General features: G+C 37.9%; 1 protein-coding gene across 3 annotated transcripts in view; it reads right to left on the reverse strand.

The window, feature by feature from the left end:
- The window catches only part of GEFmeso (Guanine nucleotide exchange factor in mesoderm), a 58909-nt gene that overhangs the window by 24287 nt on the left and 17187 nt on the right, over positions 1-17435 (reverse strand). Inside the window, exon 1 of one of the 3 annotated variants that reach the window (XM_076540658.1) lies at positions 11707-11845. The exons of the other annotated variants lie outside the window; for them this stretch is intronic. Within the exon in view, the coding sequence (XP_076396773.1) occupies positions 11707-11830 (124 nt within the window). The 5' untranslated portion in view covers positions 11831-11845. Of the gene's footprint in view, positions 1-11706; positions 11846-17435 lie in introns of those variants that run through there. 3 annotated transcript variants of the gene reach the window in all.

Consider the following 17435-nt stretch of genomic DNA (forward strand, 5'->3'; position numbering starts at 1 on the left):
GTCATATACTATATATATATGACGCAATAAATATGACACATATCATCCTTGCAATATATGACGCACAACGTATGTCATGTACATTCTAATGCAAGACGCACCAGGTGTGTCATGTACTATCCAACATAAGACGCACCAGGTGTGTCATGTACTATCTAATGCAAGACGCACCATGTGTGTCATGTACTATCTAATACAAGACGTACAAGGTGTGTCATGTACATTCTAATGCAAGACGCACCAGGTGTGTCATGTACTATCCAACATAAGACGCACCAAGTGTGCCATGTACTATCTAATGCAAGACGCACCAAGTGTGCCATGTACTATCTAATGCAAGACGCACCAGGTGTGTCATGTACTTTCTAATGCAAGACGCACCAGGTGTGTCATGTACTATCCAACATAAGACGCACCAGGTGTGTCATGTACTATCTAATACAAGACGCACAAGGTGTGTCATGTACTATCCAATGCAAGACGCACCAAGTGTGCCATGTACTATCTAATGCAAGACGCACCAAGTGTGCCATGTACTATCTAATGCAAGACGCACCAGGTGTGTCATGTACTTTCTAATGCAAGACGCACCAGGTGTGTCATGTACTATCCAACATAAGACGCACCAGGTGTGTCATGTACTATCTAATACAAGACGCACAAGGTGTGTCATGTACTATCCAACATAAGACGCACCAGGTATGTCATGTGCTATCTAATACAAGACGCACAAGGTGTGTCATGTACTATCCAACATAAGACGCACCAAGTATGTCATATACTATCTAACATACGACGCACCAGGTGTGTCATATACTATCTAACGACGCACTAAGTGTGTCATACAATCTGTGTACAGTAACACTCAACTAATGTATGTCGAACGATCAAGGCGTTTAAAAAACTTGCCCGACCATTTGGTAGAGATAAAAGTCGCACGGGTTTCGTCGGAACGGATTAAAGCAATCGTACGATAATTCCTAGACGATCGAGCCAAGAATCTAGCGATGTCGATTCTTTTCCCGTTTTACGGTTGGCGCCAGCCAGGAAGTAGGTCGTCGTACCACCGCCATGCAAGTGTGCCTTTTAGCGATGGCTATTAATTCGGGCCGTGGAAATTCTACCTCTCCGGTAAAAAGTAGCATGAAATGCACTTGGGGAGAGCTCAAGTTCACTTCAAAGCTTGATATTTCGCAAAGGCATAGCGGGAGTATTGCGAGTGAAAAGTAGAAAGCATTTCAAAGAGAAAACCGAAGAGATTCTCAAAAGGATAGTCCTATTTGACGGTGCATGAAATGGTGGAAACGGGGAACCTGTAATCGGGAGTTACAGGTTCACACGGGCAAACGCAGGGAACGGTCACGTGCCATCGCTTCTCTCGGAAAGCGGGCTATATTGCCCCGTGCCGCGGCACAGATCGAAGCGGAAAAATGCGCGCGGAATAATGCGTGCAGCAGGACGGCGCCAGTGCTCGGCGCCCCGCGTCCATCTCGGTCCCTCCTCGGCGTCGACTTGCGGTGAAGACCGTCTGGAGTGGGGACTGGCGCCGTTCAGGGTGGATAAAAAGGGGGAACGGCCCATGGTAGGGGCACCCATAGAATAAGCAGGCAGATTAAGAAGAGGAAGACGCGTGAAAATAGAAGACCAAGTCGAAAAACGAGCGGGACGAGAAGAAATAAGAGAGGTGAGAAAATGATGGAGATCGGACGTGAAAAAGGAAAAGAAACGGTAATGGTTACCGAGATGGAAAGATGGAAGAATTCAGAAAAGTCGAAGTGGAGTTAAAATATTTCTTGAAAATGATTTAAACAGAGAAGCACGATTGGGACAATAATATTCATTGTGGAGTTGTGTAACGATTAGGCGACTGGTCTTTAAATTTCGAAACCATGGGTGAGATCTCTAGGAATTAAATGGGTTCAGATAAGATAAATTTGAAGGGACCTTTGCGACCAAGATACCAGAATTGTTCTACGAACGGTCAAAGTCAAGTTCACTCGATGACAAGATAGCGTTGCTACAATTTAAATTATTTTGGAGCTCCTGAATTTCTGTTGCCATAGAAATAGCCTTAATACAATGGCTCAATAATTTTGAATTAAAAAAAAAATTAATAAAAGAATTGAATTAAAACAAAAAATTGAATCTAACAAATATTAAAATTAAAAATTAATAAAAAAAATTGAATTAAAAAAAAAATTGAATCTAACAAATATTAAAATTAAAATTAAAAATTAATAAAAAAAGTGAATTTAACAAATATTAAAATGACAATTAAAAATTAATAAAAAAATTAAATTTAACAAATATTAAAATTAAAATAAAAAATTAATAAAAAAAATTGAATAACAAAAAATTAAAATTAAAAATTAATAAAAAAATTGAATAACAAAAAATTAAAATTAAAAATTAATAAAAAAATTGAATGTAAACAAAAATTAGAGATAAAGTATCGACTTGAAGTTGCATGAAAACTGCATTGTACAAATTTAAGTTACATGAAAGCTGCCTTAAGGAAAGCACGTGACTCGTGTGAATTATAACCCCGTTAACAAAAAATTTCATTGTACTATTATCTGCGTGTAACTCAATACGGTTTCACGTGGAAACAGCCTTAAAAAAGCCATAAAGAAAACTACCAAGTGACTTAACACATCCCGTAACAAACACAAATTACCGACATAAATTCGATTCACGAGATATTAACTACCTGTTTACCAACATTGCGTGTACAACTTTCTACATAGAAACAGCCTTAACGATCGCTGGACACCCCACGAAATCGATGTACGCTGTCTCCTTATTTCACCATACATCGGTTGAAAACTTTCCACCGATTTCAAAAAGAGAATCCCATCTCGTTTATCGAGGTATAAAAAGAAAAAAAAGAGAGAAGCTAAATCCGAGAGAATTTCGTATATGAAAACTAAAACCTGAAAGTGACGGCAACTATTGGGAAATTCGAGTGTTCCGGCTATCGAGTGACACGATCGTGCATACCAATTCGAAGACCAGAAGCGTTTAGGGACTCGCGTAACTAGAACTTCTTTATGGTCAGGTATGGGAATTTTGCTATGGTGAGGTTCGACTGGACTGGAAGGTTCGATAACAGTGTTGGTAGGTATGTGATTTGAGGAAGTGGGATTTAGGGAGGTGGTAATTGGGGTTGGAGATATTGGGGTTAGGGGATTTGGGGATTGAATAAGGTGGGGTAGAGGATTTAGGTATTTGGAGATTGGGGTTTGAGAATTTGGGGATTTAGAAATTGGGGTTTGAGAAGTTGGGGATTTGAGATATTGGGGTTTGAGAAGTTGGAGTTTGGGGATTTGGGGCTTCAGAAGTTGGGAATGTGAGGAGTTGGACATGTGAGGAATTGGGGATGTGAGAAATTGGGAATGTGAGGAGTTGGACATGTGAGGAATTGGGGATGTGAGGAGTTGGACATGTGTGGAATTGGAGATGTGAGAAATTAGGAATGTGAGGAGTTGGACATGTGAGGAATTGGGGATGTGAGAAATTAGGAATGTGAGGAGTTGGACATGTGAGGAATTGAGGATGTGAGGAGTTGGACATGTGAGGAGTTGGACATGTGTGGAGTTGGACATGTGAGGAATTGGGGATGTGAGAAATTAGGAATGTGGGGAGTTGGATATGTGAGAAATTAGGGATGTGAGGAGTTGGACATGTGAGGAATTGGGAAAGTGTGGAATTGGGGATGTGAGAAATTAGGAATGTGAGGAGTTGGATATGTGAGGAATTGGGGATGTGAGGAGTTGGACATGTGAGGAGTTGGGCATGTGAGAAGTCAAGAATGTGATGTTGGACATGTGAGAAGTTGGATATTTGAGAACCTGAAGATTTGAGTATTTAGAGTTTTGTATAATTAGAAAATGAAGAAGTTGTAGATTTGACATAATTAAGCAGTTAAGGAACTAAGTTAAGACTTGCCAAGTTAAATATTTGAGGAAGTGAATGTCCAAATTTAAGGATTTAGTCTAAGCCTAAGAACATGAGTATTTAAAAGCTTGAGAACCAGAGGTCTAAGAATGTCATGATCTGAATATTATACGTTACACTGTTATATTATATAAAAATCTTATATATTAAATATTATACTATATCATATGATCTACAACAATATAAAAGCTTGCAAAAACTGATCAAATTATCTTTCTAACCAACCTACTACCTCACCCACCAAACCACTATCCCATCAAATTATATCAAATTATTTCCCAAATTTTCTCACAATTTTCCTATAAATCATCACAACCTAAGATCAACCTAAAATATTTGTATCAGTAAGTAAAAAAGATAGTATCAATGGCAACTACATTTTAGACCCCCTCGTTGGTATCTCTAACGCAGTCCGATCGTTGCACCTGCAGGGGCAAGACGCTCTACTTGTTGGACGAGTATTCAGGTGGAAAGAGGTGACCGGCTTTTAAAAATTGTGGGTTAACGACACGCCTCTTCTGCTGTGGCTACCTTTTGTGTCCTTTTTTGGAAACCTACGGCGAGAGACGACGGCTAAAAAATCGAACCAAGAGTTATTTTCGTTGCTCCCGATGGATCTTGGGATGAATTATTTTCGGCAACGGTGAAAGTGACGTGAACTTTTCATTCTTAATGTAGACTAGTTAGGAACCTGGGGTGAAGCTGTTCTTCAGATGTTGTACTTCAAATTTATAAATTACTATGCTAATCTATTTTTTACATTTTTTATTTGTAAATTTTTAAATTAGCAAATTTTTAGATTCATATTTTTTTTAAATTCCCGTATAGAGTTTTTCATTCTCAAATCTCACAGTGATCAAATCTCCAAATTTCTTTTCCAAAAGTAAAAATCAATAAATTCTCTAATGATCAAATTCCTGCTTCTCCATATTTTCACATCCAATAATTTCTCAATTCTCAAGTCTTCGAATTACATGGTTTTCGAAATCCGCAAATCTTCAGATCTGCACACTCTCAAATCCCCAAATTCCCAAAACCTCAAATCTCCAAATTTTCAAAGACCTAAATTTCCAAACTCTCAAGTCCCCAAATCCCTACATTTCCAAATCCCCAAATATCCAAACTCTCAAGTCCCCAAATCCCTAAATTTCCAAATCCCCAAATATCCAAACTCTCAAGTCCCCAAATCCCTAAATTTCCAAATTTTCAAATCCCCAAATCTCCAAATTCCCAAATCCCCAAATCTCCAAACTCTCAAGTCCCCAAATCCCTAAATTTCCAAATCCCCAAATCCCCAAACTCTCAAGTCCCCAAATCCCTAAATTTCCAAATCCCCAAATCCCCAAACTCTCAAGTCCCCAAATCCCTAAATTTCCAAATCCCCAAATCCCCAAACTCTCAAGTCCCCAAATCCCTAAATTTCCAAATCCCCAAATCCCCAAACTCTCAAGTCCCCAAATCCCTAAATTTCCAAATCCCCAAATCCCCAAACTCTCAAGTCCCCAAATCTCCAAATTCTCAAATCCCTAAATCTCCAAATCCCCAAATCTCCAAACTCTCAATTCCCCAAATCCCTAAATTTCCAAATCCCTAAATCTTCAAACTCTCAAATCCCTAAATTCCCAAATTCCCAAATTCCCAAATCTCCAAACTCTCAAATTCCTAAATTTCCAAATCCCTAAATCCCTAAATCCCCAAATTCCCTCCAAACTCTCAAATCCCCAAACTCCCCAATTTTCCACTTTTCCAGTTCCAAATTAACTCCAAGATAACTTCAGAAACACTCAGTATATCGCATTCCGCGATCAAGTTACAGGAAGAAATGCACATACATCAAGTCTGAAAAGTTCGTCGAAGGCAGCTGGCAGGAAGGCGAATCGAAGGGAAGAGTGAATTTATTAGGGGCTCGTTCCGGGTATTTATTAAATATTCCAGTTAGAAGCTGCTCCGCGAATATAGGCAGTAAAAATTGCATTCGAACGAACGCGACGTTTCTAATTGCCGTATTTATTGGACGCAACGTCGAAAGTGCTGAAAGGGCCATTCACTAGCACGGTGTTCGGTTAACGGTCTTGAACAATAAGCATTTATACGAATTGCTGAATTTCAAAATTATAGATATCAAAGTTTATAGCGAAAATCGCTGAAGTCGACACATTCCTAGATTTTACAGGTCTCAGGTTTTAAAATATCGAGAAATATCAATATAGTGATGTTGGAGTCTGACGCTCTGACACAGTAATACAGATACATAGGAATATACGTCTGACGATATAGTAATCTAAAAATCCATAAATTATATGTAACATGTCCTCATATAACACATGCACACATGGTCCACCTTTACAATACAAATTAAAATAAATTAAAAATTGTAAATTTTGCCTTTTGTTTTTATAAATTAACTTACTGGTAACTGTCTTATATGTCAAAATATGTCTTGTATATAATTCTGTTCACTACATAATTTTGTCCTCGATGGAAGAAAAATATTGACGCAACCGCAATTAGGAGAAATAATCGCAAGACGATTGTTACAGAAAGCAGAGGCGCTCATTGACACGGAATTACCGCGTTCGTTTTGCAATTAGCTCGTTGCTGGAACAATTGAATTGCACCGATTGCCCATCCCTGTTTTTCCATCAAGCCAGGACAACGAAGGATAATCGCTTGCCTTTTTGCAGCGAGTACGTTGCGAAACCTACGGTAATTATATTTTGCAAAAACGCGATTCCAACAGCGACTGAAAGTCTTTGATCTGTTTGCAAAATAAGGTACATAATTTACGTAGAAATTTGAGTCGTTTTGAGAAAAAGAAAGGTACCAGAACAGAAAATCGATCGCCAATGAAATTATCCTAAGCAGTTTCTCACTGCAGGTAATTCGATCGGCTTGTTACGTGAAGGTTCATGTCCTCTAAGAGACACTCTCTCTCTCTTTTTTTAATTCATCACGAAGCGATGAAAGTGATTTCTCACATTAGAATTCAAAGACACGCTCTTGCCGCTGAATACGCGGACCGTAAAAGACATTCCATTGATCCGTTCGACTTACAAGTGCATTCAAGAAAAGGATCCATTGAAGAAAAAATCTAGGAATTTTCCTACGTATTAAACTCAACGTTTACTCGTTACTCAAATTATAAATTAAATCGCCAGAGTGAAATATTTATACAGATTTGACCAAGTGAAAGGAGGAAGATAAAATTAAAAACGAATTTACGAGTACAGGAACCACCCTATAAGTCACAGCAAGGGGCGTTTTCGTAGATACGATCCGGAAGCACCGATTAGGATTGCTAATACCCGAGATAAATGTGGCAAGACGCTAATTAAGCACGCCGATTGATCACGCTTCGGCTAATGTCGAATTTTGCATATCTCTCTGTGGGAAAGATCGAGTGCTCGGCTAATTGGAAGAAGCAACGACGATTTCAACCTTTTTCAAAAGAGAAATCATTACCGTGCTAGACTCTCAGAATGACGCAATCTACATATGTAGAACTATATAGAAATACATGGAAATTTAGGAGTTACAGGAATTTAGGTATTATTCGATTAAAGAATGTTTAGAACCAAATTTTTGGGGTGTGAAGATTGTTACATCTAGGAATTGCAATGAAGAGACTTACATATGAGCTAGAGTTCACATGTAGTGTGCGTCATGAGTGCGTCACGACATCGTAGGACCAAAGAGATTACCTACCATCACAATTTAGCTAAAGTTCATATTTAGCGTGCGTCATGAGTGCGTCACGACATCGTAGGACCAGAGAGATTAGCTACCATCACATTTTAGCTAGAGTTCACATATAGTGTGTGTCATGAGTGCGTCACGACATCGTAGGACCAGAGAGATTACCTACCATCACAATTTAGCTAAAGTTCATATGTAGCGTGCGTCATGAGTGCGTCACGACATCGTAGGCCCAGAGAGATTACCTACCATCACAATTTAGCTAAAGTTCACATGCAGTGTGCGTCATGAGTGCGTCACGGTATCATAGGAAGAGGTTAACTACCACCACAATGTATAGCTTTAAATTTAACTCCATTTTCTCGTCATTTTCCATCCATGACTTCGTCATTTTTCTCAAAATACAGGAAGAAGCCCATGAAAATTTAATCGAAGAAGTCTCCGCGAGATCGAGGTTCTAATGCAACCAACGAATGGAATGTCCTTTGTGAACGTACCGTTTCACCTCCGCGTTCTCCGGCTTCAACACCGATTTCGTCGATTCGACGATATTCGAGCCGCAAAGAATTCCGTTGTCGAAAATTTCCACGGGCGCGAAACCGTCGCGCGGACAGCTGCGTTTGATTCGTACGGTAATGTCGGCGTTCTAATTACGACAATTGGTCGTCATTGTTCTTAGGCACGTACGTACGTAAGACGGGGAGAACGATTAACGTGATGCGGCCACTACTTGGAAACTGGCCCTCGGTGCACCGAACGCTTTCAAGCGAAATTAAGGTCGATCATTAATAATGGAAATAAGCCGATCCAACGGATATCGAATTTATTGCTCGGACAACCCTCGACCTCGTATCGGGAGTCCAATAAACGATAGGTTACTTTTTCGATTCGGGGAACGGGGCTTCTTGAGAAATCCATGGGTTTTATGGCTGACTTTTATCGCCTCACGGTTGCATCTTGTGCTTCTACGTATTCAATTGCTGGAGATTCCTGGGAGATTTATACGTCAAATTATTGGGAAATAATTCGTTATGAATTACTTGAAAATTTGTTCTACGGATGAAGACACTTCTAGAGACTTGTACATCAAATTATTGTGAAATAATTCGTTATGAATTATTTGAAAATTTGTTCTACAGACGAAGACACTTCTAGAGACTTGTACATCAAATTATTGTAAAATAATTTGTTATGAATTATTTGAAGATTTGTTCTACAGACGAAGACACTTCTAGAGACTTGTACATCAAATTATTGTGAAATAATTTGTTATGAATTATTTAAAAATTTGTTCTACAGACGAAGACACTTCTAGAGACTTGTACATCGAATTATTGTGAAATAATTTGTTATGAATTACTTGAAAATTTGTTCTACAGATGAAGACACTTCTAGAGACTTATACATCAAATTATTGTAAAATAATTTGTTATGAATTATTTAAAAATTTGTTCTACAGATGAAGACACTTCTAGAGACTTGTACATCAAATTATTGTGAAATAATTCGTTATGAATTATTTAAAAATTTGTTCTACAGATGAAGACACTTCTAGAGACTTGTACATCAAATTATTGTGAAATAATTCATTATGAATTATTTAAAAATTTGTTCTAAAGATGAAGACACTTCTAGAGACCTATACGTAAAATTATTGTAAAATAATTCGTTATGAATTATTTGAAAATTTGTTCTACAGATGAAGACACTTCTAGAGACTCTTACATCAAATTATTGTAAAATAATTCATTATAAATTATTTGAAAAATTTGTTCTACACAAAAGTTTCGAAAAGATAACTTTTCTACATAGAAATCTTCCTAATTGCGACAGTTTCTTAAATCCTAAATAAACTTCTAAATTACCATAGCACTTAGAGTAAATTGTCCCTGTAAATTCAAAGGGGAATAGTTTCCTAAAAGCCTGAATGGGTCGAGGCAATTCTTAAAATCCCCAGAGAGCATTAACAAGCCGTCGAGACTTCGATCGCGGAGTCGATTGCGAAACACGTAGTGTTTACAACGCAGCCTTTCGGCTCGGATGTAATGTATGCGCGGCTGTGAAAGTAGTCGTCGTGTCACGGAGGGAAAAATAAAATAAAAACGAAGAAAAGTCTCGCTCGTTTAGTAATGACCTAATACCCTGTCTCGATCGGCATTAAATTTGAACGACACCTCGCCCCGTGCACCGTGTCTCACGATACCCAACACCATCGGCTATTCGATACTCCATCTACATGGCAATGGCGAGGACTACCAGCGAATAGAACGTATCTTTAATTATAAACTCTAATTATGAGCTACGATATTTTAATATTTCAAGATTCTTTCAGATTTTCGAGACCCTTGTAGGTTTATTAAGATAGCAATTTGGGAAGTCTACATTAATGATAAAGGTGATGGACCTTAGGAACCTTAGGGAATCTAGGGACTTTTTTGTAGAGGACATAGAAACCATAAAAAAAATACGTCGAGATAGAAGAGAAAACTAGATGGGAAAGTTTACAGGGAGACAATTCATATAATTTTGGAAAATTTTACATTAATAACGGAGATGAAGGGCTCTAGGGACCCTAGGAAGTTTCGTGTAGGGGACCTAGAAACCATAGAAATACCTGGAGATGGAGAAGGAAAGTTTAGACAAAAAATTTACTGGAAGAACATTTATATCAATTTGGAAAATTTTATATTAATGATGGAGATGAAAGATCCTAGGGACCCTAGGAACGTTTATGTAGGGTTCATTTTCCTAAGTCCAAATTTTCCTAAGCTCAAATTTTCCTAAGCTCAAATCTTCCTAAGCTCAAATCTTCCTAAGCTCAAATCTTCCTAAGTCCAAATTTTCCCAAGTCCAAATTTTCCTAAGCTCAAATCTTCCTAAGTCCAAATCTTCCTAAGTCCAAATTTTCCTAAGCTCAAATCTTCCTAAGTCCAAATGTTCCTAAGCTCAAATCTTCCCAAGCTCAAATCTTCCTAAGTCCAAATTTTCCTAAGCTCAAATCTTCCTAAGCTCAAATCTTCCTAAGTCCAAATTTTCCTAAGCTCAAATCTTCCTAAGCTCAAATCTTCCTAAGCTCAAATCTTCCTAAGTCCAAATTTTCCTAAGCTCAAATCTTCCTAAGTCCAAATTTTCCCAAGTCCAAATTTTCCTAAGCTCAAATCTTCCTAAGTCCAAATTTTCCTAAGCTCGAATCTTCCTAAGTCCAAATTTTCCTAAGCTCAAATCTTCCTAAGCTCAAATCTTCCTAAGTCCAAATCTTCCTAAGCTCCAATCTTCCTAAGTCCAAATCTCCCTAAATTATCCAAACTTAGAATCATGCATCCACCCCAAATTTAATTTCCACAACAACATATCAACCTAAGTACTTAATATTTAGACCTCAGCCTCTTGAAAGCACCTAACGTCAAAGGAATTATAAACCATGATAGTCAATTTGAATCGAAGGAACGCAGCATCGTTCAGCACCGACAGTGCGTCGATTTGCAAACAATCGTGAGGGAATGTCAAAGTCGCTTTCTCCCGGCGCACCGTTCGCAATTTTTCCATTTTTCACGCCACGATTCGCGAAATTCTCATTTTTCTATCGAGTTACATTTTTGTGAAAGTACGAATATTGTGTTTCACGTTAACACGGTATTAGCACAACAACGGCATGTTACTTCTGTATCGAGTTTCGTTTCACCGGTAACTCGCTATGTCCGTGTCGTTTTCCTTAACAGATATTAAAATCAGACGATCTTTCATTGTATCGTTGTATGAATGAAACATAAGGCGCGATTGTTTATAATCGAAGATGAAGTTTGAGTATGAATATTCATCGAGGACACTGCAAAAAGACGAAATCTGGATGAACAAGGAACAGTTACCTTGAAGACCTCCCACGTCTGTTCGATGATTGTTTGCGAACTGATTGCATCACTCGAGTGCTTTCGATCATTTGTATCAAGAATTCTGCGAAGATTTACTACGAGGAGTTCTACGAAGACTTAGCGTGAAGGATCATATGAAGATTATGAAGAATTATGTTGCTTTGTAAAAGTTTGAGTCACTTACCGAATTGATCTAGCAGCAAAGAAAATATCCTGTCGTCTTGGTTGGTCTCACTGAGCACTGTTAGAGTACTGCTATCACAAAGTGTAATTTCAAAAGACAGAATTAATTTTGGTCCAGCTCTCATATACACACAGACATAAACATCCTAGATGAGGAATGAAAAATCTATTTGAAACTTCCTATAAATTCAGCTAAGCGAAAGAAGCAATTCTCTGAAAGAAGAAGCTACAGTTTCAAGCCTAATTCCAATTGAAGATGCACAGACCCTACCGTTTCTTTGATACGAAACTTAGGATTGATAGGAAAGTTGCGTGGAACAAAAGGGTGTCGAAATCGAGAGGTGCAAATCGATGAGAGACACGTCGACGTCGAGACAGCACGGTAAACACTGGCGGAGGATGCTCCAATGCGGGAGACTTCTAGCTAGTGCACACAGTTCTGGTCGCATAAGGTTCACGTGGGACAGAAATACCACCACGGAGCCACCGGGGTGCGGTCTCGTTTTGCCGCGGCACTTTTCTGTCTCCACCTCGGCTACGAGTAGAACCGGTCTCGCCGAACGAACGAGTTCGACGCGAATCGACGCTTCTACTCGCCAACTCGCTATACTTCTCGAGGATCAGCTGCTGCACTGTCATTGCACCCACAGACGTCTGTCTCCTTTACAAGATTCTACGTCGAAATTTTACGATGGCAATTTGAATTTACGGATTATTCATAGGGAAATATTTTCCTGGAGATTGTCTACGTTTAGAGATTTATCATTTGTGTAAACTTATGGATTATTTGATAAAGGAATGTATTTTCTAGCTGCTCACGTCGTGGATTGTTAGACTATTAGTAGATTGCTTTATTAGTATGGTATGTTTTGTAAATATGAGACGGTGACCCACGGAGGAGAATTCATTTTTGAGTGAATTTTTAAGGGAACTGTTGATAAGATAACGAGTATCATGGAATATACACTCATGAACTCATAATAATGATACTTTGTCGTGGAACACTGATGACCCACCTATAGAAGATAAGTGACCCACGGAGGAACATACATGTTCATCACAGAATATTATTTTTAAAAAGACTATTATGTATATTTTTGTAAATATAAACATAGCAGATGGTGAATTACTACTCAGAAGCAATGACCCACACATATAAGAGAAGTGACCCACGGAGGACCATGAATGCTAACCATAAAATATTATTTTAAGAAGATTGTTATGTATATTTGCACAAATGTGATCATAGTAAACCTTGAATTAATAAGAACTAATGATGGCCCACACAGAGAAGGCAGGTGACCCACGGAGGACCATACATGTCAACCATAAAATATTATTTTAAGAAGACTGTTATGTATATTTGCACAAATATGATCATAAAAGATGCTGAATTAATAATCAGAATTAATGACCCACGCATAGAATGTGACATGACCCACGGAGGACCAAACGTGTTAACCATAAAATATTATTTTAAGAAGACTGTTATGTATATTTGCACAAATATGATCATAGTAAACCTTGAATTACTAAGAACTAATGATGGCCCACACAAAGAAGGCAGGTGACCCACGGAGGACCATACATGTTAACCATAAAATATTATTTTAAGAAGATTGTTACATATATTTGCACAAATATGATCATAAAAGATGCTGAATTAATGATCAGAATTAATGACCCACGGTGGACCAAACACGTCAACCATAAAATATTATTTTAAAACAATTGTTATATCTATTTTCATAAATGTAATTATATTAAATTACTACTAAAAACCAATGACCCACGCATACAAAATAAGTGACCCACACAGTATACAGATTAATCACAAAATATTTTTAAGAAGCTTGTTACATATGTTTACAAATATGATCACAATGCGTAATGAATGTGTACACAGAACTAATGATGACCCACGGAGATAAATTAACATGACACGTAAGTTCAAATAGCTTAAATCTAATTATCAGTGAACTGTTTGCAGACGGAAATGGCTGAAATAAAAGCGATGCAAATCTGAGAGTAATCTATTGAGTTTCTACCGGATACGAAATAGGCTAACAGTATTCCGCCGGTGTCGGAAGAGATTTGCGGCTTCTCGTGTCGCCAACATCACCCATAAACACACTTCCCTCGTACCTGCTCACGAACATGTTTCATTGTTGCACATAATCCTTTCTATGAAACTATACCTTTCATGAAAGCGTTCGAAAGTCGTACTTCCACGAGATTCAATTAAATTACAGCAAATAATCTTTGTATTCATATTTCAGTTCGAATTATTACATCATTCGAATATCATTACATTCACAAAATTCGCTGAGTGAATTTTGAAATTTAATAACAGTGAAAATATGTGAATTTGATCATAGAAATTCTATTACCTATTAGTGATCTGACAACTCAAAATAAAAAACAGTACAACATGCGCTCGAAAACGTGACACTAATCGTCCAAGCGTTAATATTAAAGTATTTAAAAAATTTATCTGGAATTCTGCTATCATATCTTATCAGCGTTAAATCGATAATTATCTCTATAATTGCACCGATAGTTTGCTCTAGAATTTTTCCCGAAGGACGATAATGCACCGCAAATTTAATCGATTTGTCGCAGAATCATGGCACGTGCACGATTTCCCAGAGAGATCGGTATTTCGAGTCGAGCACGTGGGAGGCGAAATAAACGCGATCATAGGTAGCGCTTGCAATGGCGTAACCGGTAAACAAACTCGGAAAAGAAGGACACCCTACGAGGGAATAAACCTGTTCGGTTAACTTGTTATCAGCGAAACGCGAAACGGGTTATTAAAAGCGATCGCTTTATGAGCAGAAGAGGGGAAGCAACGAATACGAGCTGCGTTTCATTTCATTACCGATGCCTTTCCTTTAGGTAGATCGTTCAATTGATCCTACATCGATCACTTCGATCGTTAATACTATTATAAATTGTACGATGGAAATTAATGGGAATACTTGGGTCATCGCTCAGCATACAAAATCTATATAATTAAAATAGCATAGCAATAGTGATGCAGGAATATTCAATTGTCTGTTAGATATGTAAAAAAGTAGCAGTATAATATTTTAAGACTTGTCCTTAATAAGCTTTCAGGGATGTTGCTGCAGAATGAAGCTTCCTCCGTGGGTCATTTGTGGTTCATACAAATTAATGATTTACGAGTTACATAAAAGTGTAGGAATATAATATATTAAGACAATATATCCTCAATAATAAACCTTCAAAGTCATTGATGAAGAATGAAGTTTCCTCCGTGGGTCATCTCTGGTTCATACAATTTAATGATTTACGAGTTACATAACAATGTAGGAATATAATATATTAAAACAATGTATCCTTAACAATAAACCTTCGAAGACATTGATGAAGAATAAAGTCTCCTCCGTGGGTCATCTCTGGTTCATACAAATTAATGATTTACGAGTTACATAACAGTGTAGGAATATAATATATTAAAACAGTATATCCTCAACAATAAACCTTCAAAGACATTGATGAAGAATAAAGTCTCCTCCGTGGGTCATCTCTGGTTCATACAAATTAATGATTTACGAGTTACATAACAGTGTAGGAATATAATATATTAAAGCAGTATATCCTCAACAATAAACCTTCAAAGTCATTGATGAAGAATGAACTTTCCTCCGTGGGTCATCCCTGACCCACGATACAAATAGACAATACAAATATCTCAAAGTAACATTTCAAAACAGTATATCTTCAAAAACAAAGTGAAAAACTTAACACAATTAAAGAATGCATTTTCCTCCGTGGGTCATCCCTGACCCACAACACAAATAAACAATATAAATATCCCAAAGCAATAATTTTAAACAGAATATCTTCCAAAACAAAGTCAAAAGCTTAACACAATTAAAAAATGAATTTTCCTCCGTGGGTCACTTAACAATAAGCTTGAGCTACAGAGTAGAAATGCAACCAAGGGCGAAATAAAAAATGTGAAAGAGGAAAGGAAAGGTGTAGTGGTCGATTGTATTGCATCGTCTCGGTAAACCCAAGGAACCTCTCTGAAACCGTTAGACTACGTCTGTTGACCAGAGAGAGGAAGAACTTCTCACCTTTGCTCATCGAATCGTCGCACGTTAACGCAGGAAATCGTGCGACCCGTTGCGGTTTCCAGGGAAAACCTTTGCAGCCACGAAAAATCCCGGACATGCACGCTTCGGATTGATTTCTCCGTATCCTACACACGGGAAACAACCCTTGCGCGGGCTACTTCTGCTGCCAGGAAACCAGCGTTACGTAAAGCTTTTATTTCACCGCTTATTCCTTTATTTAGTCGTACATGGATATGACAGTGGTTCTCAAAGTGTGAAAAACTTAATTCATCAAATTTCCCAGGTTGAAAATTTTAAGTCTTGCAAATTAACAGATTTGTAAATCCAATTTGTAAATGATATGGGCTTGTAAATTATTCAATGTGGAAATCTTCTGAGTCTTCAAATTCTATCATTTCTAAATCCTCATATTTCTTGATTGACACACTTTAAAATTTTCAAAATTCCAGACTGCACAATTTTTATACACAACAAATTCCATAATTTGAATTGCTCAATTCCATAAATTGAATTGTCCTACAATTTCGAAGTCCCTAAATTCTCCAAATGACCATCATTTCCAAGTCCCTAAAGTCTCCAAATTCCATCACTGCCAAGTTCCCAAAAATTCTGCACTCTCTTCTGCTAATTAATGCAGAAGGAAAAAAAATACGAAGGTTAATGACGAACACTTCGCTGCAGGACTAAAATTATGATTAATTCGAGAGGATATAAAATCCCCGGGAACGTCTGGAACTGTAATACGACGTTAATTACGTCGCAGCGTGACGTCGTTCCTTGCAGGCTGCCTCCAAACAAAGGAGACAGCTAAAAGTCTGGTCACGAATATTCGTCTGGCGAATCCCTAATTCTTGTTATAGATAGCAGAGCTTTTTTAGATCAACTAGGTCGCTGCTGTGACATATATTTCCATCTATTAATACTTGAGGTGGCACCCAGGCGTTCACCGGATCCACTAGATGGAAAACGAGACACTAGCAATTGATGAAACGCTATCGATTTTCAGTTGTTATCGTTGCAAAACAGCGACGTACCAACAACTTCAATATTGTGGAAGTTCCAACAACTTTAATTTTGAACACCTGGCAAATCACGGTTTTTCTTATTGCCCACTTCCTACGTATATCTCCAGATAAACGCAATGTCGGCCCACACGGCACTAAATAACGTTTTTCTGGTACCTACATATCTGCGAATACCGACATCCGCGTTTCTATTGATTTCTACCTAGGAATCTGCTTACAATTGCATAACTATAAATACACAGCGAAACAACGCAGCTATTTAAATGAAAAGAAAAGAATTTTGCTAAGATTAATTTTTTTATACAAAAGAAACCCGCGTCGGGACAAAGCTGGGCTCACATGACGTTAATATAGATTTTTTTATGTTGGTTTGAGGAATCAAACAACCTTGTCACAGCTGCTTGGATTGCAATTCCTATGAAGGGATTACGACGCATGGTATTGCAGCGTAGGACATTACGGTGCGTGGAGATATGACGCGTGGTATTGCAGCGCGGGGAATTATGATGCGTGGAAGTACGACGCGTGGTATTGCAGCGTGAGGAATTACGGTGCATAGAATTACGACGCGTGGAACTACAACGCGTGGAATTAATAAT

The sequence above is a fragment of the Megachile rotundata genome, chromosome 15 (genome assembly GCF_050947335.1).
Source record: "Megachile rotundata isolate GNS110a chromosome 15, iyMegRotu1, whole genome shotgun sequence".
NCBI classification, from domain to species: domain Eukaryota; kingdom Metazoa; phylum Arthropoda; class Insecta; order Hymenoptera; family Megachilidae; genus Megachile; species Megachile rotundata.